The 27,925-nt window shown below is 33.8% G+C and overlaps 1 protein-coding gene across 1 annotated transcript; it reads left to right on the top strand.

Annotated features, from left to right (window-relative positions):
* The first annotated feature begins 743 nt into the window (after positions 1-743).
* Positions 744-27,402, top strand: LOC136969706 (putative deoxyribonuclease TATDN2). The gene is made up of 5 exons (XM_067263984.1): positions 744-1,518; positions 14,757-14,926; positions 18,062-18,191; positions 22,620-22,835; positions 27,206-27,402. The coding sequence occupies exons 1-5, from the start codon at positions 790-792 to the stop codon at positions 27,344-27,346; spliced, it is 1,386 nt and encodes a 461-aa protein (XP_067120085.1). The 5' UTR covers positions 744-789; the 3' UTR covers positions 27,347-27,402.
* The last annotated feature ends 523 nt before the right edge of the window (positions 27,403-27,925 follow it).

A 27,925-nucleotide genomic window follows, 5' to 3' on the forward strand; every position in this document is an offset into this window, starting at 1 on the left:
TTATTTTAACTTGAGTATGTGCTATATTGTTTGATAATGCAATGGTGATGATTGTGAACAGGACAGCAATGCCCCTTGGGTCAGGTCTGACATTTCCTGTGACTTTTTGGCTCACAGGAACCTTTGAACTGCATGAGCGGCCACATATGTAGGACTTTTACGAAGTAAGGTAGGCCTGGCCAACCCATGGCCCGTCACGTTAAATTGTGTCCTGCTAAGCAATATTATATATCTATTAAAACTTTTGTTTCCCGTTATGTGTATACCAAAACAATTAAATAAATGAAAATTTGCATATGTCATTGTTATAATGCACAAGTGCAAGTACGAATTCTTGGTATAACAATAAAATCTTACTCATTTTGTATTTGTTTTACTTTTTTAAAAGCGTGTTTGCCTAAATTGTGGCCCACCATAATTTTACGTGTGATCAAAGTGGCCCACAAAACAATTTGGGTTGGCCAGGCCTGGAGTAAGGGATGAAGAAGGGAAATTTTAGAGAGGTAGGGAAGCCCGGAAGTAATGCATTCTACTATGCATTTAACCATTAAACAAAATATTTATTTTTTGAGTAAAAAGCACAAAAACTAAGAGTCTTAATGCATTCCTATGCGAGTGTTTACAGTTTTGGATGCAAGTTGATCCCTGGATCAACTTGCACCCAAAACACCCATATCAAAAGGTTCCATTGGACATCTGGAATAGTTTTAAATAGTTAGTTTTTATTTGTATAATCTAGCAAAATTAATATACAAAAGAAATAGGAATAATACTGAAAGAAATTATAATATGCCATTTCATTTAGAAAATTTGAAGATAAATTCATCTGTAATGAAATATGGTCAGTACAAGTCTGTGAAAAGAAAATTTCATAGCAGTTGGAGTGTAAATAAAAAACAAATGTGTGATTTGAACTCTCAAGAGAATTTAACTTTAAAATGTACTGAAACTTGTCAAAAAGATTCACCTATATTAAATTACAATCTAGCTCCTTGTAATTCTGAATGCAGTAAACAAGGTAACATTTCTATATCTGATTTATCAGCAGAATCATCAAGTTCAGTAAAGACTTGTGAAATATCATCTGAAGATATCTGTGATTCTAATAATTCAAAGAAAAATGATATTTCTAATATGACTAAAACTGTAGATAAAACCTTCAAGTTACCTATAGTATTTAAGAAAGAACGAAAAAGTGCAGATGCAATATCACTACCAAAAAATAAATCTAATTATCTACGACTAATGTCGTCTCCTACAGACTGTTTGTATGAAATTAACTCATCTCTAAAGAGAAAGCAAATGAATTCCTTTTTCAGTTTACCACCATATAATATTTTTTTTCCTAAAAATATTAATATTGGTTTTATTGATACACACTGCCATCTTGACTTGATATTTAAACGTGAACGTTTTCAAGGAACGTATGAAAAATATCAGTTGAAAAATTATGAAACTTTTCCTAAAAATTATGAAGGATGCATCACTGTATTCTGTAATCCTCAATCATTTGCCAAGGTAATTATATTTTCATATTTTAAATATTTTGTTTAAAAAACATTTAATGTTTTTCACTTCAGATAGTTTGTATTATTGATTAATCTGAAGATTTAATTTATTCATTTTCTCATTTCATTTTTAAATGAAGAAACAAGAAAATGAATGAATTAAAGAAACAAATTTACCATATTTCCTGTAGTAATTGCCCACATAAATATTCTTCTTTTATTAATTGCTCATGTAATTTGTATTGTGAAGTAAACTGCATTGGTTGACCTAAATACTAGTATATTAGTGATGTTTGATGTTATGAATAATTGACTATCAATAGAATAATTTCCTATATGAAAGTTGGAAAAATAAATACTGTCTAATAGTATCAATGTTTGATGTTACCGATATCAGAAATTATCAAAATTTGTGAAGTTAATTAAGGTAATTCAACCATTTCATTAAAATTATTTTTTATATACTTGTCATGATATTCCAATTTAACTACCTTTATGTAAGTTTCTACTTTGGTATTATATCTCTTTTAGAATCATGCTTTTTTTCTTACATTATTTATTCCAATAATCAATCATCAAGAATAAAAAAAAAGTTGCCCTCTTGGCAATTATTACAGGAAACATGGTGTAAAGATACAAATAAAATATCTATATAAAAATTTTTCTCTTAGATACTATTAGAACAATTACAACTTAAATATTATAATTTAATATTAATAGAACAATATCATTAATATTTAATTTAATATTAATGTACAGTACATATGTGTTTTTAGAAGTAGTAGTAGTGTAGCTGTAGGCTATATTAGTGTATATATTGATTTAGGTATAGTTTTAGTCATCTCCTTTGTTCTTTGTTTCCTCTTCCTTCCAGAACTTTCCTTTCTAACTTTTTTTCCTTGGGTGGGGTGACCGATTCTTGGAACCATGGAGAACAATGAAAGAAAAAAGGCCTTGGGTCGGTGAGATAAAGGAAGGATATTCTTTGGCCCAGACCACGAAGTGGACAGATGTTGAATGTGGTGCTCCAGGTCGTGAAAGACAACCACTGGAGAATACGAGAGAGCTTGAGAAAAAAATTGGATGTTTATTGTAGTTACAATAAGAAAAGGTGTAACAACTAGGTGTAAGGAGAAACCTAATGAAGATGACACTTTTTCAGAAAAAGGTTTATGGGGAAGTACTCGATCTTTAGAGTATTCCCCGTGCAGGAACAAATGAAAAGAAACTCCAATGAAAGGAACTTAAAGTTTATTTCAGTCCTTCCAATCACAAACAAAAGAAAAAAACACACACAAAAAAACAATCTCACAACTCTGCCGTCTACACGTCTACTCTATCTTCTTTCTTCCGAAGAACTCCTCTTTTTTCTCCCGTTGCGCATGCCCGATCTCCTCCCCCCTCTCTGTTTTTCTTCCGAAAACGCGGCCCATCCTTTCTTTTCCCTGCGGCCCACCCAAGGATCACGCAACAGAACACGTGATCCCTGGACCACACATCTCCCCTTCTCCCATTAACTTTTATGACAGAAAGCTTTTACGCTATGAGTGCCTCTCCCTTCTTTGCACTGTGAACCGCCCAAGGGGTTGGTTACGAGTCGGTTAAGTAACAGAACACGTGGTCTTCAGACCACATATCTCCCCTCCTCCCATTAACCTTTACAACAACAACAAACAGAATATATATATATTTTTTCTTACACAATAGGTAATGTTGGGCTCACCGATATGCTACATTTTGTATCCTTACAAAGTTTAATATCTAATTGTAGTTTCCACGACTCAATGCACGGAAGTCAATTTGACGCCTTCTCAAGTTGTACCCGTCACTCAAACTATCTTCAGTTTGAGGTATTCTCTCACCTTGATCTTTATAATTCTCACCGTTTTCTGGTAGAACAGTTTCCCTTTGTCTATATGCCCTGCGTTCGATTTGTTCCTCCTCTTCGTTATCTCGTATCTCGTCAGCTCTGACTGGTACTTTTCGTGGCGTACGTCCTTTCTTTTTTCTAAGATTAGCCAATTTGCTCTCGGGACCAACATACCTCTTGAGCCGGTCAATGTGGACCGTTTGGTCATCCCCATCCTTACATCCCCTTATTCTTACGTTCACTTCGTTTATCCTATCAACTATGCGGAAAGGCCCCAAATACTTTGCAGAGAATTTTCGTTTTGTAGGATCATGAAGAGGTCGTGCTAGCCAAACTAATTCTCCCACTTCAAATTTTCGGAGAGAGCGGTGTCTATTCCAATATTCCCGACTCATTCTTTTGCTCTCGTCACTCAGAGCGCGCGCTATTTTATGCGCAGTCTCGAGTCTCTCCACGAGATCTGAGCGGTAACTTTCTATGTTCTGGTTCCACTCGACTCTGTCTATCTTGTCACCATTAGGGAAACGGGGGTCAAAACCGTAAATTAAAAAATTGGGCGTCTCACCTGTGGCTGAATTTACAGCGTTTCTATACGCGAACATGGCTGCTGGGAGGTGGGTATCCCAATTACGATTATCCCCATCTGATATGCGGGCGATAATTTCCACAATTGTTTTATTAAACCGTTCAATGAGGCCATTAGACGTGGGACGGTATGCGGTCGTCACTCTTCGTTTGACCTCTAACATTCGGCACACTTCCTCCATCGTACTAGATGTCAAATTCGGTCCTCGATCCGATATTAGTACGGTCGGGCACCCGAATCGACAGACGAAATTGCAAAAGAATGCCTCGGCGATTGTGTTTGCATCTTGGGAGGGGATGGCCACGGCTTCAGCATATCTTGAGAATAAATCAATGAATACGAGTATATAACGGTTTGATCGTTCCGTTACTGGGAGTGGTCCTATAAGATCAACAGAGACTTCGACCATGGGGCGCGACGCTGTTTTGAAATCCTGGACGGGGGCTTTTCCTTTGTGACGATTATAACGCTGGCACACCTTGCACACTCTAACGAATTCCTCTATCCTTTTCCACATCTTCGGAAAGTAGAAATGGCGTTTAACTGCAGCAAACGTTTTGGCGATTCCCATGTGACCGGCAAGGGGGTGACAATGATGTGTCGAAATAATTTGATTGACTGCACTTTCACCAACACATCTTCTAATCATTCGACAGTCATCATCTACTTGGTTAATTGTCACAAGTTCACTGTCGATAATATCGAAATTTTCTATAGGCATATCCACCGTGTCGTTTGGTCTCTCTATCCCAAGAATTTTTCGTTTAATTGGACCGAAAATTTTATCGGTGTCCTGAGACTTTATTATGAGTTTGTCAATCTCTTCCATGGGTCTAGACTGATCCGATGTCACATTATTTGTAATCACATCACTGTGAACTCTTGAGAGAAAATCCGCAACCACGTTCTCTTTTCCTTTTACATGAGCCAAAGTTAGATCATATTCGCTCAATTCCATGGCCCATCGCATTAGGCGTCGGTTGTGATTCTGCATATGTTGTAGAAATACTAGTGGTTTATGATCGGAGTAAACAATCACCGGGCGTCCAAGTACAAGGTATCTAAAATGACGTAATGCTAGGACGATGGCCAGGCATTCCTTTTCCACAGTCGAGTACATCCTCTCGTTCCCTTGCAGCTTCTTACTATAAAATCCTATTGGGCTGACATGTTCCTTCTCCCCCACCCTCTGGTTCAACACTGCCCCTATGCATCCCTCGCTGGCATCGGTACTCAAAAGGAATTCGCTCTCAAAATCAGGATGCCCCAACGTTTGGGTGTTAAGTAACATTTCTTTAATTCTCTTAAAACTCTTTTCACATTTATAATTCCAATCGAATTTCGCTCCCTTTTTAGTTAAGTCGGTTAAGGGCTGTACTATATGGGCGAGATTTTGAATAAATGGTCGGTAATAATTGACCATTCCGAGGAATGCTCTAACGTCCTTTGTGCGAGATGGCGCCGGTACGTCCGTTATCGCTTTGACGTTCTCAGGATCAGGTTTGATTCCCTTTCCGTTTATGATGTGGCCTAAGTATCTTATCTCAGGAACACAAAATTTACACTTCTCTGGATTTAATTTTAGTTCTGCCTTATCTATGGCCTCCATAACTTTATGGATGAGTGATATATGTTCGCCTAAGTCGCTAGAGAATAGGACAACGTCGTCTTGGAATACAAAGCACGAATGTCCTATGAAACGAGCCAAGACGCAATTCATCACACTCTGGAAGTAACGACCACTGTTTTTTCCGCCCTGGGGCATGCGACACAGTTGATATTTCCCCCAGGGCGTGGAGAAAGCAAAAACCTCCCTTTTCTCCTTCTTGATGGGGATCTGAAAGTACCCCGAGCTCAAATCAAGGACTGAAAACACCTTACTTCCTCTGAATTGTGTCAGAATATCATCAACCCTCATCATAGGGAAGTCCTGACTAATGGTTACGTCATTTATCCGTCGTAAGTCCAACGTAAATCTAATGTCCCCATCGTCTTTGTTTACGATGTGTATGGGAGAGTTCCAAGGAGAATTACTCTCTTCTATGATTCCAGCCTCCAGGTAGGAGTTTATTTTCTCTTTCAACTTGGGAAGCATGATGTGGGGTATCCTATATTGCCGAGTGTTTATCGGTCTAGACTCAGATAGCTCGATATCATGGCAAAATTTTGATGTTCCTGTTAGGTTTTCAAGCTTTGAGGAGAAGCAAGAAGAGAAGGTATGTATCAAGTTAAGCATTTTACTTTGGTGGGGAGGAGGGATATGATCCACTTTTATTCCCTTTGGAACTGTACTTGTGGCATGACTCATCACTGTGAGCGTACACTCGTTACTTTTGTCTTCCTGTGTCCATGTGCTGATTTTATATAACAATTTGCATATCACTTCGCACTTTCGCAGGAAGTCGATTCCAAGAATGGCGTCATAATCAACAAACGTATTTGCTTTGACGCTCCCAAACTTCTGTTTTATGATCTTGCCACCACATGAGAGTTTCATACACATTACGGGTTCACAAGTTACAGACGGTCCACTTATTCCCTTCACCGATAGGGTTTCGTTGACTATCTCGCAATTATCTCCGTCTAGTAGCATCTTTACTGTGTCAAGATTCATTAACGACCTTTCCGACCCTGTATCGATGAGAAATCGGACCTTCGTCGTCCCAATTGCTCCTCCGCATACCGGTAAACCATTAGTGTTTTGTCTTATGTTCAGAGCCAGCTTACAAACATGGCTGAGCCTGCAATCCTGGCCACTATTGCAAGCCCTTGTTAGTTTAACTGTTGTTTTGTTTTTGTCGGGCAGTTACGTGCAATATGTCCCGGATAACCACAAGCGTAACACACATAGTCTGCTGCTTCTCGGATCTGGTCTTTTCTGTTAATGGTTGTCATTCGACTCATGTTCTCCGAAAGTTCTTCCACCTGTCTTACAAGCTTCTCTACGGTTTCTCTCAAATTGCCTTCCTTGTGTTCACCTGCTCCCTTATTGTTGGTGATATCCTCCTCAGTTTTTGTGGTGGTTTCTGCCATATTAACGTAACACGTGTTCTCTTTACGAAAAAACCTTTGCTCGATCTCATTAGCCTTCTCTGCCAGTCCGACTGCTTTATCAAACGATACGGGTTGATGGTTCAGTACTTCACGACGTAAACGAATATCTAAGCCCCTAATAAATTGATCCAAAAGTAGTTGTCCTTTGTTAGGTTCAAGATGTGGATTAGCCTCGATCACTTGGTCAACCGCTTCGCATAAGCGAACACGGAACTCCCATAGATCTTCTTCTTTCCGTTGTCTAATACCTGTATATTGTCTTAAAGCCTCTCCGCCGTCCTTCACACACTGTTGAAATTTTCTAATGATTCTTTCCCTTATTTTATCATAGTCTTCTCCATACATAGCCCGGGCCTCATTAAGAAAAGTTAGAGGTTTCCCTTTTAACCTAGCACTGGCTATTGTAAGGTAATCCGACTTTCTCCATGCGGCTAGCTTAGCAACGTTTTCAAATTGTAAGAAAAATTCTCTAATCGAAATCATGTCTGATGGTGTCCCTGTGAATGTGGGGACCATTCCGAGGTATCCGGCAATTAATGGTGGACACATCGCCGACTGTTCTGCTGAACTAACCTGGGTTTCGGATTCCATTTTCGTTGATCGTGTTTTCACAACCTGAACTACTATAACTTGGTGTGAAAATAGAGTCTTGAGAGCAAATCCTGTCGCGGACGCCAATTATGTGGGGAAGTACTCGATCTTTAGAGTATTCCCCGTGCAGGAACAAATGAAAAGAAACTCCAATGAAAGGAACTTAAAGTTTATTTCAGTCCTTCCAATCACAAACAAAAGAAAAAAACACACACAAAAAAAACAATCTCACGACTCTGCCGTCTACACGTCTACTCTATCTTCTTTCTTCCGAAGAACTCCTCTTTTTTCTCCCGTTGCGCATGCCCGATCTCCTCCCCCCTCTCTGTTTTTCTTCCGAAAACGCGGCCCATCCTTTCTTTTCCCTGCGGCCCACCCAAGGATCACGCAACAGAACACGTGATCCCTGGACCACAGGTTCCACATAGTATCCCACCCAAAATTGTGAAGTCCAGCAAAACCCCAGGTATTTCACTCTTTACTGTATACTATTTTTCTAGATTCTCTATTCCCCATCATCTTTCTTTCCCTAGTTTTAAGTTAGCACATAGGTATTGGTCATAGTTTTCGGTCATCATTTATACTTGTCGCAAACTGTATGTTTTATAATTGTCTGCCAAAATATTGTTTGATGCCTTATTGTAACAAATTACTGCGGAGTTGGAATGCAAAAGAACCTGTTAATATATGCGAAATAAAATACTTTGTTTGACTATACTGTCAGTTAGTTATTGATACATCTTTCCTTTGTCGATCTACGTACATTTCGCGTGAACGTCACAATAGTTACATTCAATTTCACCACTCAATAGTAATGGTTGTTTTCTGTTTAATAATTTGTTGATAATTAAAACTTAAAATATAACAACTGGATTAGCCAATTAGGGGGGAAATCATTAATCCCTTGTCAGGATATCAGGGGTCATTTTTGTATGTGGGTGATGATGATGGAGACAAAGATGACATGTGCCTTTACAAAAACAAAAAAAAAAAATTTTTTTAAATGAAGGTTTTGCCTACATTGTCAAGGACTAGTCCTTTGCTTTGCAGATGTGAAATTCGTCCTGAGAGTTCTTTGACGTGTGTTCGTTCTGTTAATAGTGTGAGTTCGTGGGCAGTCTGGGGCAGTGGCAAGTTGAAGTCCGATGGAGTGTGGCGTGTCACTTGCTGTTGACTAGAGATATTTCGGCTGATACTGGAGTGCTGACATTGTTGCTCCTAATGAAAGGTGTCACAGTCCCAAAAGATTGGCATGATTAAAGAAAACTCTGTCTCTGATTTTATCTAGACTTTTTGTCCCCAAATCTCCTTTTTGATTGGTTGGACTTCCCTTTCCTTGCTCCCCAATTGGTCTTCCCTCTGTCTCCAGGTGAAAACAGAAAGCAGTTTGGATCGTGAGAAAGGTCCACCTAGAATGGTCTATTCAGCATCATCCTTCAACTCTGATCGGGATTGATAGAACTAAGATACTTGCACTCATATTTTAACCCATTATTTTCCTTTTATGACATTTTAGAATGTTAACAATTTTTTTTCTACATCATTTGTTTGTCAAACCTCCTTTTCTAATCAAGTTTACTTCCAGCTAATGTATATGAGTGTCAAAGTTCAGCAAAGCTAGCACAACACATGTTAACTTAACACCTTTCAGAATCGTGCTTGGGGATCGCTTGTTTATCTCTGCATTGCATTTGTTATTATTACAAAATTTTATAATCTTTTTTAGGTTCGAACTCAATTTGAGGCCTCGCACAAGTGAAAGGATAATACACAGCAGAGCATTAGTTATCCGAAATAATTGGGACGGGACAATTTCAGATAACCTATTTTTTTGGATAACTGATCACACTTAGTAGGGAAAAAATAAAATGGTCCTTGCACCATGATTATTGATCATGGCCCTTATATTAAAGTATATAAAACAAATAAAATGATAAATACCTTAAGTAAGTTATAAATATTAATTTTAATTCTAGTATAATAGTTAGAAAGGCATAGAGATTTAAAGGAAATAATTAAAAAATTTGTCTAATTTATTAAAAACTAGCTGTTACCTGTGACTTTGCCTGCAAGGATTTTGCAAGCAAACACCATTTATATTCAGTATTACAACCATAGTAATTGTAATAGAACATATAACACCTATCACTGAGAATGATGAGAATTGCTGAGAATCAAGCAAACCGTTTTCAATTTGATCAATTTTCTGGAACATTTACAATCGTTCTACGTGGTACGATCAAAAAGTTCGGGGAATGCGGTAATCTATGACGACAACAAGCATGTATTTGAAGTTACAGCGTATGAAATGGATTCTACCAAACCACCTCTACGTGTTCAGGTTAATTTCACCCATGTCATGTGATTAAACCACAAGCGCTGCTGTTTTTTTCTGGAGATTGATTACGTCGCAGGACAAAGGTAACTAAGTGGAGTTTCAAGAACAACCTCCAACATTTCGACTTTACCGTGACCTTTTACCGTAGAATCACCGTACACCTTTCTTAGCAATTTTAAAATCTCCATAGGTGTTTTACCTAAACGCTGACAAAATTTAATGTTGGAGGTTGTTCTTGAAACTCCACTTTGATTACGTCGCAGGACAAAGGTAACTATCTCCGGAAAAAAACAGCAGCGCTCGCGGTTTAATCACATGACATGGATGAAATTAACCTGAACACGTAGAGGTGGTTTGGTAGAATCCATTTCATACGCTGTAACCTCAAATACATGCTTTTGTTGTCATAGATTACTGCATTCCCCGAACTTTTGGATCGTACCACGTATAATTGAACCAATATGCAATAACAAATTTGAATTTAAAACTGGTCGAACATTTGGTTAAAAATTCGAAATATATGTAGAAATATTTATAACAATGTCTGAAATGTTATCAATTTAATACATCTAAGTACTCAATGAAGACTAAATGTAGTTGAAAACAAAAAATCGCATCTAAAATAGTACAGTAGAAGCTGTTCTTCAGGTTAAGCCTTAATCCTCTCTCTCTCCCCCTGCAAGGGGATTTCCAAAAATTCCTTCTTAGTGTGCGTTTTCATGACGTACCCTAACTGTGTACCAAATTTCACCTCTAGGTTCAGCAGTTTGCTTGGTTCAATGATGAATCAATCACTCAGTCAGTCAGGACAAGTAATTTTATATATTTAGATAAGTATTAGTCCTTCATTGTGATCTACAAAGTACTGATGAAACTTTTAATTTAATTTTAAAAAAAGCATATTAGTAAAATTATTAATGAGATAGCTCAATAGTAGGCCTACAGAAAATTGTCGACAGTAATTATGATGATAAAACTTTGTAATTTCTGGAATTAGTACTGTAAAGTTAATAACTTTTTCTTAACAAAAAATAAGATGGAAACAGTAACAAGGCTAAGTGTCTTCCTATAATTTAAAGCATTTGATATGGGATGTCTAAAGGAAATAGATTTAGTTTTGTAATAGGAAATACTGGAATGATTATGGAATCTGTATATTTAAAGTTATATTGGCCTGATTGAATGACTCAATTGTTCATTTGCTCATTTGTGTGAAATATTTCACTGAAAGAGAATTTATAGAGATGAAGACATCTATTATTTTTGTTTTGTTTATTTGTTTGTTTGTTTTATTAAGTTATGGCAACACAACACTTGGGCAATCTGCCTATGGGAGATTATCTGGGAGGTCTTTTTAAGGATAACTAGCCTTATTCAGGCATTACAGACATGGAGAAAACCTGGAAAACTCCACATGGCCAGCCTGTCCTGGTGAGGCATGAACCCACAACCAAACTCCTAGTGTTCAGGGAACGGAACCGCTTGGCCACTGGTGGGCCCTATCATTTTTGACTGAGGGATTAATGTCACTAGAAAAATCTAAAATCTTAAAAAAGATAGACACCTCATATAAGATACCTAAAACATAAGATATTTCTCTTAATACCTCATAGAATATATGTGGCATACAAACAACTGATTTTAAGTGTTCTTTGACACTTTTAAGCTCTCCTATTTTTTCAAAGTCTGTGATGAAATGGTCACTCTTTTCAGCCCTAGTAAAGCAAATGTTTAGTTGTTTAGATGCTGTATTATAGTTGCCAAAATTATGTTTAGTTGCTATATACAATGAAATATGCATAAAATTCTATTATAAAAAATAATTCTAAAAAAATATAGATAAAAAACATATGAAGGTTTTAAATTAATTTTTTCCATGAAATATTTTTCTTTTATAACTTTACTTTTGCTCTCAGATCTGTAAAAAAGAAAAATATTCTGTAAACTTTGATATAATTTTATAAATATAGGTCTTTTCCTGCATCATATTAGTGAATTTTGTGTAAAATTTACTGCAGTACATTGTGTTTATATAACAAAATTATGTGAGATCTGGCAGTTATTGTATGATTTATTAAACGATTAATGTTAACATAGAAAAATAAACTTTTACCAATTTACGGTCTTTCCGTCTTCTCACAGGGCCGATAAATAAAGAATGTGTAAACAGTTAGTCAATCATTCAAAATCATCAAAATTACCCAGTTGTTGATGCGTAGGAACATTGACAGTTAAAACAATTCCATGACGAAAAGAGAATAACATAGTCACGAGACCAAATTCCCACACCGGATGGGGATATAATGGCCATCCACTGCCCTTCAGGACGGACAGTTCGAGGAAGACGAATATAAACTAGCTGGTGACCACCAAGACTTCCTTCCCGCCATACTCAAGGCAGATATCCCCAGAAAGAGCCATATAGACAGTGGCTCATCTTGTGGACTTACAACGAAGTGCAGACCCTCTCTCAGAGGTGATTGTTCTCCAAGAAATCTTTTTACCTTGTGCCTTGTTACCGGATGGATTACCGGACAGATCGACTCCTCGTCTCCCCAAACCCTTTCCACACCACTACCAATCACCAGTAAAGAGGTAGGATGATGCAATACACTTGTCGTGACTCCTCGACCATTTTGGGCATTTCTCACCCCTGTTGGCAACCTTACAGTTGTTATCTTTCAGATCTTAGATGTATTATCAAATGAAGAAGAATCTTGTAATCCAGTTTATTTCTATATTAAATGTGTTATTTTGTCAACCTCTCATTGTCGGAGAAATGGACACCCTTTTGACTTACCCACGACCTCGCTGCTCGATTCCACCCTCTAACTAGATACAGTCAAACCTGTTTTTATGCGGTTGATAGGGACCGCATTAAAAAAACGCATAAAAAAATCGCACGAAATTTCACGAGTGGCTATAAAAAATAGTTTTCGCAACACAATTAAAAAAATATTTTTTTAATGTGGTCAACAGGGACTGCATAAAAAAAGTCTCACATAGAAAATAACTCAAAACCGTACGAAATAGAATTTATTGACAACAGATGTCAGCACTTGACTGCATCGTCTGGTTTATCGTCTGTTTTACATATTTTTGTCCAGGTGGTGTTTTGTTGACTTAAAAAGTAAATTATTTCATTTTTCGCATATTCATTCAATAATATTACTATAATAAGTGCATTTATGCTATAATAAGTTTATTTAGCTATAATAAGTCAACGTGAGACATGACGAATCGCACGAGACTAGTCGCCAACTATACCGCACAAATTAAAAATTTGCATTAAAAAATCGCACAAAAAAAGACCGCATAAAAACAGGTTTGACTGTATCAAACATCAATCTTTAGATGAGTATAATTGCGAGTTAAGATGCATAAGTTTATCTTAACTGTTGTTAGACCTGACAGGAGAAGGAAATTTTACAATTTCCCCGCCTCCATTAGTAAACAAAGGAAACAAGCCATCCAGTGACAATTGAGCAAGGACTTACTGTCCCCGACATCAGAAAAAGGGTTTAGAGCTTTACACTCTAATCCTCAGCTTCTCATAATTATATTTCACAAAAACTCATAAATTGCATGATATGTTTTGTAAATATGCTCATTAGTATATAAAAATACATAAAAATTTATAATAATCTGCTCATTTGAATAGAAGAATCATTATTGCAGTGCACATTATAATCGGGTTCAATTGTAGAATAAATATATGCAGAAATATTCGCAAATACGGATAAACTGGTGAAGTTGAACAGATGATCAATACTGAGAATGATGGAGAAGTTGGGTATCAGCAAAGAGACAGTCCAGATCATTTCAGAACAGGGTTTGGAAAGAGGCTAGTTTGTGCCTCATGCATTGATGGACAAGCAAAAAGCACACGGTGAATGTGTACTGAAGATTTCAAGGCTACTGCTGACAGCAATTTAAACTTTATATGGCTACCGTTGCCACTGGCAACGAATCCTGGTGTTTTTAATACAATTTACAGACAAAAAGACAGGACAAAAATAAAATGATCACAATCATATCCATGGCCAAAGAAACTTCATCTCCAGAAATCAAAGATGAATATAATGTTAATCATATTTTTCAACAACAGGAGGCATGATCCACAAAAAATTTGTACTAGAGAGTGTCACACTCAACACTGCATACTACAAATAGGTCATGAAGCAATTGTTACAAAGTATTCATCATGTCCAACTGGATTTTCTTTGGTTCAACTCCTGGCATCTCTGCAGTAATACCCCTAAACATTTGGTATTGCTTGTGAAGTAATTTCTGACCAAAGAGGGCTTAAATATTCTCCTTACTCTCTTCATCTTGTCCTTGCTGACTTCATTCTCTTTCCCAAGCTGAAGATGGCTGTGAAAGAAAGTTTGTTTCTAGGGTATTCAGGACATCCAAAGCTCTGTGACAGCAGAATTTGCAGAACTTTTATTTGACATGTTCAAACAGGCCTGCTACAACTTGCATTTACTAATTTGTGATGATGCTTAAACCTCAGGAGAGAGTATGTTGAAAGAAATTAAACATTTCTCCAGCAACTATGTGCTTGGAGTTTTATAGAACTTGTATGGGAATTAATGTTCATATTATATTTATCATGAAATTGAGTACACAGTCTTTCATTTTATATATCATTTAATATATATTTACTGAATTGTTCATTGTTAACAAAAATGTCTTTATTTTTTGTTTGTTTTCAATGAACTTAATAATATAGTTTTATATTCTAATATTTCATTAAATTTCTAATATTTTAATTTTTAAATTTAATCTAATATTTATCAATTACAGAAATCAGAATGGAAAAAACTTCTAAAAGAAAAAAATGTTTGGGCTGCTTTTGGTTGTCATCCACATTCTGCCAATGAATACAATGATGATATTGAAAAACATTTGCTAAAGGCATTAGTCCATCCAAAAGTTGTTGCCTTAGGAGAAATTGGTCTAGATTACTCATCAAGGTAATTTTTTAAAATATAGTTTTTATTTCAACTAGTTAGCCCAATAGTTCAGTTAACTCGCTTAAAATTAAACTTTTGAACTTTTAAAAAGCAGGCAAATTTATAAAAAAAAAATTAATGAAATTACTAAAATAAATTTAAATTAATATATTTGTCCCAGGATTATTTACTTAATTAAACAGTAATGACCATACAAAAATTTTCTGGGTCAATTTACTTCTTTTTTTTTCTGTCTTTTTTTTTTTTTATCCAACCAGAGACAGATTGTAAACACGAAGACAAGCATAAATATTCTTTAAAACGACTGAGGAGATAATTTTAAAAAACATGTACTGTACAGGAACACACTTGACGCCGATGTTTTTCTGTAGGATCAGACATGAAATAAACTCAGTGTAGCACTGCTTGTACTTAATTACTTACGAAATACAAAGCAAGACTACATACAAAAAAAACTTAAATTTATTACATATACGGTTTATGGCGCGATTGTACAGTACAAGTCGGACATAGCGTGGAAAAACACGCGTGTACGCAGCGAGGTCCATACCCAGAGTAAAGTTCACAAACCGAGAAAAGTCGAAGGTTAGGCTGCCAGTTTTTGTTGGGTTCAGTGTTCCACCTGGTGGCGGCCTTTGGAATTACGACCAAAGCTATCGCCACATTCAGCATTAAATAGTTTTTCACTATCAGTCAGGTCTCAGTTGTATTTAAAGGTGGAATCACCATAGAGTCCTCTGGTGGAAATTCAGGAATAAAACAATTTTTGCATAAATATATTTGTCCCAGGATTATTTACATGATCAACAGTAATGATCATACAAAAATTTTTTGGTTCAATTTAATCCTTTTTTTTATTCAACCAGTTTTTTTTTAATTTAAATTTCATTATTTTTTGTGAAACAACACACAGAATTTCTATATTGATGGCACAAAAGGAAAAAGAGTTGCAATTATTTAAAAAAATTGTAATTAAGGGTTCAAAAAATGCAGGCCAAATGAAACAAAATGATGGTTCTCTTTAATAATAACCCTTGAAGTTTTTTAATTTTTAAGAATTTGTTTTAAAAAATTGATTTTTTTATTATTATTGATACAGTAGAACCCCTCTAGTCTGCCCTTGGCTAGTCCATTGCTCCGGTTAATTCGACTGCGGTCGGAGTCGAGAAACTTGTCTTGACTTGTCGGTGACTCACTGCCTGTTGCGTCCTTCTGTGTTCGTTACAGTATATGTTTTACATTGTGTGTATGTGTACAGTTGTGTATTTTTTCAACATGTCAGGAGTGAAACATAAACACAGTACTCTTTCATTAAATGAAAAATTAGCAGTGCTACAAAGACTGGACAAAGTGGAATCACTCCAAAAAATTGCCAAGGAACTCAATGTAGGTGTTACGACAATAAATAATTGGAGAAAAAAAGCGGAAAGACATTGAATCATACACAGTGACGATAGATAGCGAAAACACTGAGAAAGCCTAAACTTGAACTGCTTGACAATGCATTGTGGATGTGGTTCTGCCAAGAAAGAAGGAAGGGAACCCCGATAGCTAGGCCCATTATAAAAGAAAAGGTAATAGCTTTGCACAAAAAAGTAGAAGCCGGAAGTGAGTTTGTAGCTGGTGAAGGCTGGATTGATTGCTGGAAAACCCATCATGGCGTCCGGTTTGTTTCAATTTCTGGTGAAAAACTATCTGCTGATGCTGAGGCAGCTAAGGAGTTTTCTGTGAAGTTTCAAGAAATTGTCAAAGAAAATGAACTGTTACCTTGCCAAGTCTATAACATAGACGAGACAGGCCTAAACTATAAAATGCTGCCAAACAAAACGCTCACTGCATCAAATGAAACCGTTGCAGGAACAAAACTTATAAAAGATAGGCTAACCGTTGCTCCTTGCAGCAATGCTGATGGTACACACAAGCTTCCTCTGTTCGTTATTGGCAAATTAAGAAGCCTAGGGCATTCAAAAACATAAACTTATCTTCCTTGCCGGTTTATTACTGCAATCAAAAATCTGCTTGGATGGACTGCCATCTTTTCAAATCTTGGTTTTTGACAAGTTCATTCCATCTATTGAAAAAGACTTGAAACAAAAAAAGTTTCCCATTCGTGCTCTATTGCTGTTGGATAAGGCAATATCACATCCATCTGAGAAGGATTTAGTGAAAGGGGACATAAAAGCTATCTTCCTTCCACCAAATGTCACATCATTTAGCCAACCAATGGATCAGGGAATGATTAAAGAGGTGCTATTGCAGAAAGTACATTAGCTCAATTTTAGAAAAGTCCGAAGAAGGTTGTAACATATTTGAAGCTATGAAATCGCTCAACATCAAAGATGCTATCTATACGATTGTTGAGTCATGGGAGGAACTGAAACCTGACACGCTGCGAAAATCTTGGTGTAAGCTTTGGCCAGAAGTTATGACCGAAAGTAACCAGATCGAAGACGAGCAAAATGACACACAGGAAATCGTTAAAGATCTACAAACTGTACAAGTGAATGTCCCTGCCAGTGAAATTGAGGAGTGGATTGCTCAATGTGACAAAGACTGTGAAACCAGTGAAGAGCTCAATGACGACCAGATTATTGCCATTGTTTTGGAAAATAATAGTGAAGAAACTGTGAACGACTTGGATGGTGATGATGACGAACCCCCTATCTGGATTTCACACACTGACGCCAAGAACGCTTCTGATATTGCCCTTCAGTACATCAAGCAGAACACAACCTCAACACCTACGGACATTTTGTGGATCAAGAAATGGAGGAGCACTGCAACTAAGTCTAGAAGTTCATCTGCTAAACAAAAATCTATAACTGACTTTTTTCTAAGTAATTTTTTACTATAGGCTACCTTCAATTTTTACAGTACTGAATGTACAGTATGTTGTAAATACATACAGTATTGCTCTTTTTCATTAATAATTGCAGCTTTTGTGCAATTTATTGCAATGTTTTTACTGTAGAGAACAATACAATCATTTTTGAGTTGATTGTTTATTTTACTTTTTTCTGATAATCCGACCTTTTTTGTGTTCTGACCATACTTCCAGTCCCAAAGGTTGATGGATTAGAGGATTAGAGATTACTGTACTTAAATTTAACATTTTGTTATATTTAAATTTTTCAGAAATTCTTGCCAACCCTCTATTCAACGAAAAGTCTTTCAAAAGCAGTTGAAAATAGCTGTTAGTAAAAATCTACCTCTTGTTATTCATTGTCGAGATGCTGAGGATGATTGTCTAGAAATACTTAAAAAGGTTAGTAGTAGTGATATATTGTATTTGAATATGACTATTAAGTTATTGACTCTTCATTTTAACAGTGCAAACCCATATACATTATAAACTATTTCATACTCACTCCATTAGTTGGAATTTTTATATTCAGTTTTATCAGTTTAATTTTATATTAATGAAATTAAAATCTATCCTCTTTTTAATATTATTTTTACTGTATAGCTATTAAGTTTAAAGCAGTATATTTTTTAAATGTTAAATAATTTTTAATGTTACATTAACATTAGAATAACATTTAGATCAATATTAATATTTTAATTTTAAGAAGAATGTAATGATTTTTTAAGGAAGAAGAAAAAATTAAATCTATCTAATTCGAGAATAATTTGGTAAATATTTTATAAAACTCAGCAGAATTGGCATCTGAAGATTAGGGAATACCAAGTTTAAGATTTTTTTCCTATTGCATATCAGAAAGACATATGAGAAAGTATTTGCAGGGTGAAAGGAACAGATGAAATGAAGTATTAGCTAGAGGAGTATCTTCTATAGTAGATTAATTTCATTTTCTTCCTGGTTGCTTTGATTCTCAAAATATACAGTATTTAGTCAAATCAAATTTTTTTACGTTGTCAACTCTAGTTTCCTATATAAGAAATTTTTTCCATTTTCCTATCATTACAGAAGTTTTTTTTGTATTCTAGTTTATAGTTAAAAATTTTTTATATTGGATATATGGTGTGCCTGTAATAAAATATCAAAATAAACAATAATGTTGTTTTTGTAATTCTAATGCACATGTTTTATAAGATCTTTAAGTAACTATTTCATAAGATAAATAGTGTTAATCATTAATATAGTTTTATATTCAGTTACTTAATATTGTTATTAATTTGTCTACCATAAAATCATTGAGTTTATTTCTTCTTAATACGCCATATCAAATTCCTGATGTCGGCGACACCTGCCGTAGGTTAGTAAGTGGTTAGTAGTGCGCCAAGGTGTATCCTAAGGGAATTTATGTGCAGAGTGGTTTCTCGTTGCCTTCTCTGGGGCGCAATGTTACGCAAGGAGAAATGCCTTTCGGAAGATATTGTAAGGGAAACTGGCCCCTATTCAGGTGTTACAAACATGGAGAAAACCCAGAAAACTCCACATAGCCAGCCCGTCCGAGTGCGGCATAAACCTGCAACCAAACTCCCAGTGTTTAGCGACAGAACCGCTCAGCCACTGGTGGGCACTGAGTTTATTTAATGTTGTAAAATTAACTTCAGAAAGCAATTTTTTTAGTTTATCTTACAAAAATTTTCATGTGAAAGTTTTATATGTTTACTTTTACTTATAGAAAGGTACAGTATATTTTGGTTTCAGTGTTTCCAGAGGTCTTCCTTTTCCTACTATTTTCTAAATTTTAAATCTTGTCATTATTTTTCATCTATGTTGATAGTGTTGACAATAAAGCTGAGTAATTAATTGAATGTAATTGATTGATTATTTAGTTTCGGTAATTTTAAATGATTAATTATCATAAAGCGTCAGTTCTTCTTAATCAATTATTTCTGAATTTTTATTCAAATTATACTTGTATTATAATTATTTTTCAATTAGCAAACTTTATGCTACTTTAATACAAATTTTGAAAAACAAGTAAATAAGTATGCCAATACTCAAAATTAAAGGATAATCCTGAGAGATAACCAGAGTATTTTATTGACAGATATGACACCACCACCTAAAATATATTTATGACTACTAATTGTTTTTAGTTGCTACAGTCTGTTAATCTGGCAATGTACTGTATTTCTAAATTATCTTCATATTTACCAAACAAGAATTGGAGTTGAAAGTTAGCCAATCAGTGTTAATTTTACTTTAGTTACATGAATGCATGCTTGCTAATATGTGAATGTCAAAAAGCATTAATACAAGGCTGGAGCAATGAAGCAACCAGAATTATCTGGGCTTAAGCTCAAAGTTCCACTGAAATACTGTTTTAACACTCCTATGAAGAAAGTAAAACAAAAGCCCGAAGTGAAGTAAAAGATATCAGAATTTACTATTTTTCAGAAAATATGCCTTATAATTATATCCTGTGAAGGATAATATCAAGTAATTGTTCAGTTTCAGGTCATCTTGCAAAATTCAGTCCTCCTAATGCTACTGTGAGAATCTAGAGTTGAGGGATTGATTCTAACAAATTTTGTTAAGATATTTATTAAATTTAATTGATAGAAATTTATTTATCTTGTAAAATTAAATGAAGTTAAAAAAAAGGAACTTTCCGCTTTGATGGAGGAAAACAACTCAGTTTCTCCAAAAGCGATAGTTAGTGTGGGATGTCTCACACTCTATCCACAAGACCACCCAACTTTTGTCACTTGTTGGAAGTGTGGAGGGCTTATTTTAAATATACGATTGGAGGAAATTTTGGTATAAAAAGTGATAGGTCACCTCCAAACAGTGCTTGCTTGCTCTCTCTCCCATTGTGCTCTTGTTCTCTAATGCTCTCAACTCTTACGCTTTTGTCTCCCTCCAGTTCTCACTCGTTCTCCTTTGATAATATAATATGATAGATAATATGAAGAAACTTTAAACATTTGCTTCGTGGGAAGAATACTCTCCACACAGCGTTATGTGAAGCCCTAGATTAAGTTTAAACCTAAAAAGGTTTATAAAGATTTGTAATAAAATAAAATAATAAATGTGATACGGAGACAAACAAGCAAGTCCCAAACACAATGCTGAAAAGTGCTAAGTTGAGATGCATCGATTCGGTGAGGCCAAACTGACACTATTGCTCATATACATTAGTTAGAAGGGTTCAGGAAAAAAAACGGTTTGACAACAAAAGACATAGAAAAAAATAGAATATTAACATTCTAAAACATCAAAAAAGGAAATAACAAGTGAAAAATATGAGCACAGGTGTCTTGGTTCTATTGGCAACCCGGCCAGAGTTGAGGGATGGTGTCAGATAAACCATTCCAGGCAGATCTTTCTCATGACCTGAACTGGTCTCAATTTCTATCTGGAGACAATAGGGAAGTGAGGAAAGAGAAGCTCAGTCAATCAAAAGAATTAGAAATGAAAAAGTTTATAAAACTCCGACATTCAAGGACACAGGGTTGATCATTATCTCTCTAAGTATCATTGTCTTCCTCTATGACAAACTCTATGAAGTTCCATGTGTCTAGTAAATCAATCAGACGTTAACTTGCTGCCACCTTGGGGCTGCCCAACGGATGAACTTTTCGTTGAAAAACAGCTCATCCAGAAAGTTCGGAACATTTGTTATCGTTTTATTCTTCTGGAAAGGACTCCTCCTTACCATTGTAAGAAAAACTTTAGTTCTTAATAATTGGTTTTGTAAAGGTACTTGTAATCTCTGCCTCTTACGACACCACCTACATACGCAAGAGTTCCTCGGTTATCCTGATGAGGGATTAATGATTTCCCCGTGTCGGCATTATCCACATTAAACACACATGTTGACAGGTAATAAATTTACGTAAGCTCTCTCTTTATGAAAAGAACTAATTAATGGATGACATCTGATCTTATTCCCTTAAAGATCATTTATCATTAAAAGGTTGTAGTCTTTAATATTCAAATTAGTCTTTAAATTCAAATTGATAAATTATTTTTGTATCAGTTTGAATTTAATCCCTTTTTTGTATATAAATATTATCAAACCTTTTATAATAAATGTCCTTTTATTATTATTATTATTATTATTATTTGATTAGATTAGATTAATGTCTAACTCCATCATCAACTCATGCTTAGAATGTTTAGAACATTTAGAATTAGACCCTCCTAAATTCCAGAAAGATTTTAATATACTTTTCCATTTAGAAAAGACAAGTTGAGAGTTAGGATGCAGAAGAATTTTATCCTAACTGGTGTCAGAAGTTGACAATAAATTGGGAAAGTTGAAATATTCAGATATTCTTGACTTTCAACAATTAATAATAGCCATCACCCACTGGGATGGGTTAGTTCAGAGATCTGCTTTTCACACTGCAATTTTCAAGATGGTTGAAGAGTAAATTACAATAGCAATTCAGAATAAATTTATCATTTTTCTGTATGCAAAATGACTCTGATATGTTATTAAACATGACATATAACAATTTTATAAAGATAGATGGCCCTATTATTTAATTCAGATCCTTTTCCAGTTTTTCTGTAAAAAGTTCTACTTTTCCTACATTTTTGTTTTCTAAAATGGTTCAGAAGCTAAGTGTATGTTTATTAGAACTGACAAAAATCTAAATGTATCTTGAATATGCATGTGGACATTCAAGACATTAAGATTTTTGTCTTGGAATATTAAAATGCATACAGACATTATGCATATTATAGAGAAAACTGCATAATGCCTGTTTGTAATAGAGGTAATGTAACTAATATATGATACAAAAATAATAATTTTATTTCTTTTTACAGGAAGTTCCAAGCAATTATTACATTCATCGACACTGCTTTACTGGTAACTGGAAAGTAGCGAAAATATGGCTGAGTACATTTGAAAATTTATATATAGGCATAACAAATTTAGTAACTTTTCCATCAGCAAAAAAACTCCATGTTGTAGCTAAAAAAATCTCATTAAATAGGCTGTTATTAGAAACTGATGCTCCATACTTTGTACCAAAACATCACGTAAGAAGATTTTTAAAAAAAATTAAACATGAATTTCTTGCTTTTGATTATAGCAAAAAAATTTGATCTAATATAGAAATAATGTTAAATAGAAAATAAAATGTGGTAGAATTTTCTTATTGTAATCACTTCGGACTTGTCTGTACTGACTGATAACATTAAGTGGGGGTAAATATAAGATTACAATTAGTGGAAATTCTAATTTTATTGAGTCTGTCATTAAAAGAATATGTGAAAGCAATTAAAAACTGTATATAATCATCACTAATTAGTTAATTAATAGTAAGTAATTTATCCAGTGTTTGCCTGCTATTTTTTATAGCATTGTCTTCAACAGTGTCTAGCAGATAATTGAAGTAAGAAATGCTAGAAATTTGAATTGCTATAATGGGTAACATTTAGTATTTAAAGCATTGATCAAGGCTGGTAACAATTCATGTTGTTGTTAGCCAAATGTTGACTGATCCACTGTCTGATTACCAAATAGGCTGGCAAGGCTTTAGCCAAGGGCACACAATTTTTCATTTAATTTGTTTTCCTGTTAAAAAAAATATTGTGTTGATAAAGAAGTAGGGAAGTTGTTTTTGCAACAGTTTACCAGAATTAATTCCAAAAAATTCTGTAATATCTTAATACAAAAAAATTGTGTTAGGTCAGAAATATGACTTTTGTAAAGGGTGCACAAAATGTTAGCAGCCTGCAGTGCTCGTAACTCTAAATCAGGCACTGACTGATCATATGGAAAAACTAGATAACAAATATCATTATATTAGCTTAAAAGTATGTAAATGTCTTAAAATCTCTGATTACAATAAGCAAAATTATCTAAATATATTTTAACATTGTTGTTCAATAAAAAGTTAAAACAATTGGATCAGTAATATTTTAAAATTATTTGTAAAAATTCTAAAAATAAGGATTATTCTCAGATTAAAAGAACGAGTAAGAAACTACTCTTTTTATACTGATTTCGAGTGATTTATGTTAGCAAACAGATGATTAACTAAAAAGAAATACTATACTCTAGAATATAGTATTTCTTTTTAATTAATCATCTGTTCACTAACATAAATCATTCGAAATCAGTTAAAAAAGAGTAGTTTCTTACTCGTTCTTTTAATCTGAGAATAATCTTTATTTTTAAAATTTTTACAAATATTTTAACGTGTTTTGGGACATACTAATTCTGATAATGTTTGTGATTACAATAAGCAAATTCAACTATGATGTGTTTAGTGAATGATAAAATTAGATAAAATGAATAGGACTTATTCATTTCTAAGTAGAGTTAAAATATTTTAATGTTTTTAATGTATTATAGTTAAATATGAAAATATTTACTGAATATAATATAAATATTTACTGTTGTCTCCTGTTTTATACTAATTATGTTGGAAATCTGCAATTAATTAGTTATTGAATTTCTAAATGTCTTTGCTAGGCAAAATATTATCTATCATAATTTAAAATTTATTTTGTATACTAGTACTTTCTATATATTAACAGGACTTATCCAGTATAATAAGTTCTGTTAATATATAGAAAGTACTAGTATACAAAATAAATTTTAAATTAAGTTAAAAAAGGACACAAAGGCATAATAATTATTATCTATCAGTTTATAAAATTTGATTAGACTTAACTAATGTTGCATTTAATTTACAGAATTTTAATATATTTTAATCATTATTTAATATATATGAGAATAATTTTTTTTATGATTTATAAATTAAAGTAATTTTAATTAATTAAATTTTAAACTTGAGGTAAATGAAGACTAATAGAAAGTAAAAATTTCAAATTATTGAAATATAAAGAAAAGCTATTAAAAATTGGCATCAAGACTTAAGTAACAATAAATTAAGAATATATTTGTTAAAAATTTTCTTCCTTGGATGATTTTTATTTCAAAAGAAAAAATAAAATATTTTTTGATTTTCTGATTAACTTTTGAATAATCTTAGTCTTAGGAAGATTTAAAAAAAACAGGAGAGCAGACTTAACTTTTCTTTCAAGACTTTCTGTCACACAAGCATTATGAGATGCCTTTCTTTTGAAAGTTCCTCACAGAAAAAAGATTTGATTAGGAAGTTTTCAAGTAGTTGTTTATTTCATTCAGGAATAACTACAAACACAAGACAAACTTTTAGTTTTCTTTATTTACATGTTGAAAATATGGCTGTTTTAAGATGTTTCTCAAAGCTTTCTCCTAATGCAAAATTTATGGCTTAAAATTGTCTGGATATTAATTATAAACAGCTAAAAAGACTGAGAAGTTTGTCATTTGTTTAAAATTGTTTGATTATTACAATAAGAATTTTTTCTTTAAAGAAAATTTCAAAATAAGATTGTTCTATGTTTACACATCTGCATAATTAGAGAAGCATTTTTGCATTAGATTATTGTCTTCTTTTCAAAATTCTTCCTTTTGCAATGTACTTTTTCCTTTTATTACATAACTCTTACACTATATTCATGATCTAGTTTTATAAGTAGTCTTAATAAATATAAAATGAATTGTTATGTGTAGAATTTTTTGTGTTTGTTAGCTGCTTTGCTGCACAAAAAGATGCTTGCCTACTTATTGCAAAAGATTAGGATTTGAATCTGATTTTGATTCTTTTAGTTTTCACTAGACCACTCCTGATCCATTGGGTCACTTACTACTAAAAATTTATAAAGACTATAAGATACTGTAATAGGTGGTAGTAGCATTTTATAGATGCATAATGCCTCTGTGTATCTCATTTCATAGATTTCCTCTAGAAATAAACTTAAGACCTTGATCCTGTAAGATGAGATGAAAGTCAATGCTGTAACCCCTGAGGTTGAGAGCCTTTTTGAAATATATACCAAATGATACTATATGAACATGTAGCATGTGCATTGGGGGTAACACTTGTACTCAGCTACTAGATATTTTCTAGGAAAAGGAAACTGAGCTTTATGGCATAGATTTTTCTGTTTCAGCTTGATACAAAAACACAAATTTGGTGATATGCTTCTAATGTTCTGTCTACAGCAGTTTAAAACCCACAGGTACAGGAAATGTGCATGTCCATCGTTATAGCCAACATAAACATCAAGAAACATTTAAAACACATATATGCAACTTTTGAAAAGTTAATTTTGTCATAACATTGTGCATGTTAAATGCCTTTTGATCTCTACAACAACTTTTTATTTTGATCTAAACAATGTAAATTTACAGCAGTCATAAACTTGAATGACATGTAGCATACATCGAGCTTACAACTGGCAACCCATCCATAAAGTTTACATGGAGAAACTTGGTCTGGAATATCTCAGCTCATAGGTTGAATTTCAAAATTCTGGCTGTGTCACGACATTGGTCTTATCTAGTTGTACATACCTGCAAAAAATTATGTTTAATGGTTATGGGGTTGCTTTGAACTTCAGTCACAGGTAAAATGCATTCTGACTTATGAAGAGCTCTGCTCAGTTATTATATATGTTTTACACATGCATCTTTATATTTTCATTTATTTATAACTTCAAAGGTCTGGCTATCAATGTTCGAAATATTTATTCTAGAATGTTTTAAAAATTTTTGTGTTTTTCAAATGCAACCGACATCTGATTTGTATTTTTTCCTTCTGAGGAAGGTCAGTAAAATACAGGTATGTATCAATCAAAAAGTTTAGAAAAGGACAGACAAGCATCCATTCTATTTTATATATATAAATAATAAATTTTAAACAACTCACATTATCTATCTTAAGTTATAATCAAATTTACAGTTATGTACAATACTTTTCTAACCACAAATGGTTACCTAGTACTCAGAAGTTATAAAGAATGCAAGACTATTTCAATATTGCACTAAAATGAATCTATCTGACAATTTATGTATAATTATAAGACACTATTTGGTAACTTTAGAAAGTGATGTCCCACAGAATGACATTGTCAGAAGAAAAAAACTGATAATTCTGTAATCTATTGCCTGATTTAACAGAATTTGTTTTATTTTGTTTTTGTTCTCATTTGGAGTGTAGGATTCTTTAAAATGTGATGATATTTTGGATCATTTTTCTGTATTTATACAGAAAAATGGCCTAAAATATATAACTATAACCGATCAATCTCATATTTTTAGTAGTATGTAGATTTATTATAAGAACTTTGATCTTCAGTGAGATAAGCCAAGTAGATGAATAATTGGGACTTATTATTCATAATGGGATTGAATTATGTGCTGGTATTCAGAGGAGATGGAAAAAAAGATTTGCTTGAAAATATTAAGATTTAAATGCTGTTGCTATTGTTCTAGATTGATTATTTAGAGATGAAAAAATACTTAAGATAAGTTTTCTAAATAAAATTATATAAATTATTTTTATTTACAGACTACTAAAAAAGTGAAAGTGTCTCACCCTGGAATGGCAATACATGTTGCTGCTCAAATTTCAGCCTTAAGATCAAAGGATACTATACAAGATATTCTACATGCTGTGCGTAAAAACACACTTCGCTTATATAAAGTTTAGCAACCAAAGCTACAAGAACTAAATTTAAAAAATTATTACTGAGTATTGATTACAAAGTATTGTTTTTATACTGATTTTTAATATTTGTTTGTTATATACAAATGACAAAATCCTGTTTGTATATTTATCTAAGAAATATAAATAATAAATTTTGAATATTTTTGTACCATTTCAAATGTATGTTACTTAGTAATAGTATATTTAATACATTATAAATAGTATGTTATATTTCCAAAATTATCTGGGATCCTCTTTCTTTGGAATATTCCTTGACCCCAGATTCCCAGGTAAGGCCATTCCACAATTTGCTGAAGCCACCTCTACTATAATTGGTCTAGCCATGCCCATGGTACTGTACCTGCAGCGGGACTTCCTGGAAAAAATTAAAAATTTTGAAGAAACTAAGTCGTCTTTCTTTTTGCCTTGCCCAATCACCAGGAATGAAAACACACTTTCTTTGCAGAGATGACCTTTTATTGGAGGCTACACTCTACAGAATTATGTAAAAACAGTTCAAAAGTTTATCCAGTTATTATTAGCGAGGTTGAGGCCAAAGTTTTAAACACAAAAACGTGTACG

This window comes from Centruroides vittatus, unplaced genomic scaffold, assembly GCF_030686945.1.
Source record: "Centruroides vittatus isolate TY-2023 unplaced genomic scaffold, ASM3068694v2 contig_18, whole genome shotgun sequence".
NCBI lineage: Eukaryota > Metazoa > Arthropoda > Arachnida > Scorpiones > Buthidae > Centruroides > Centruroides vittatus.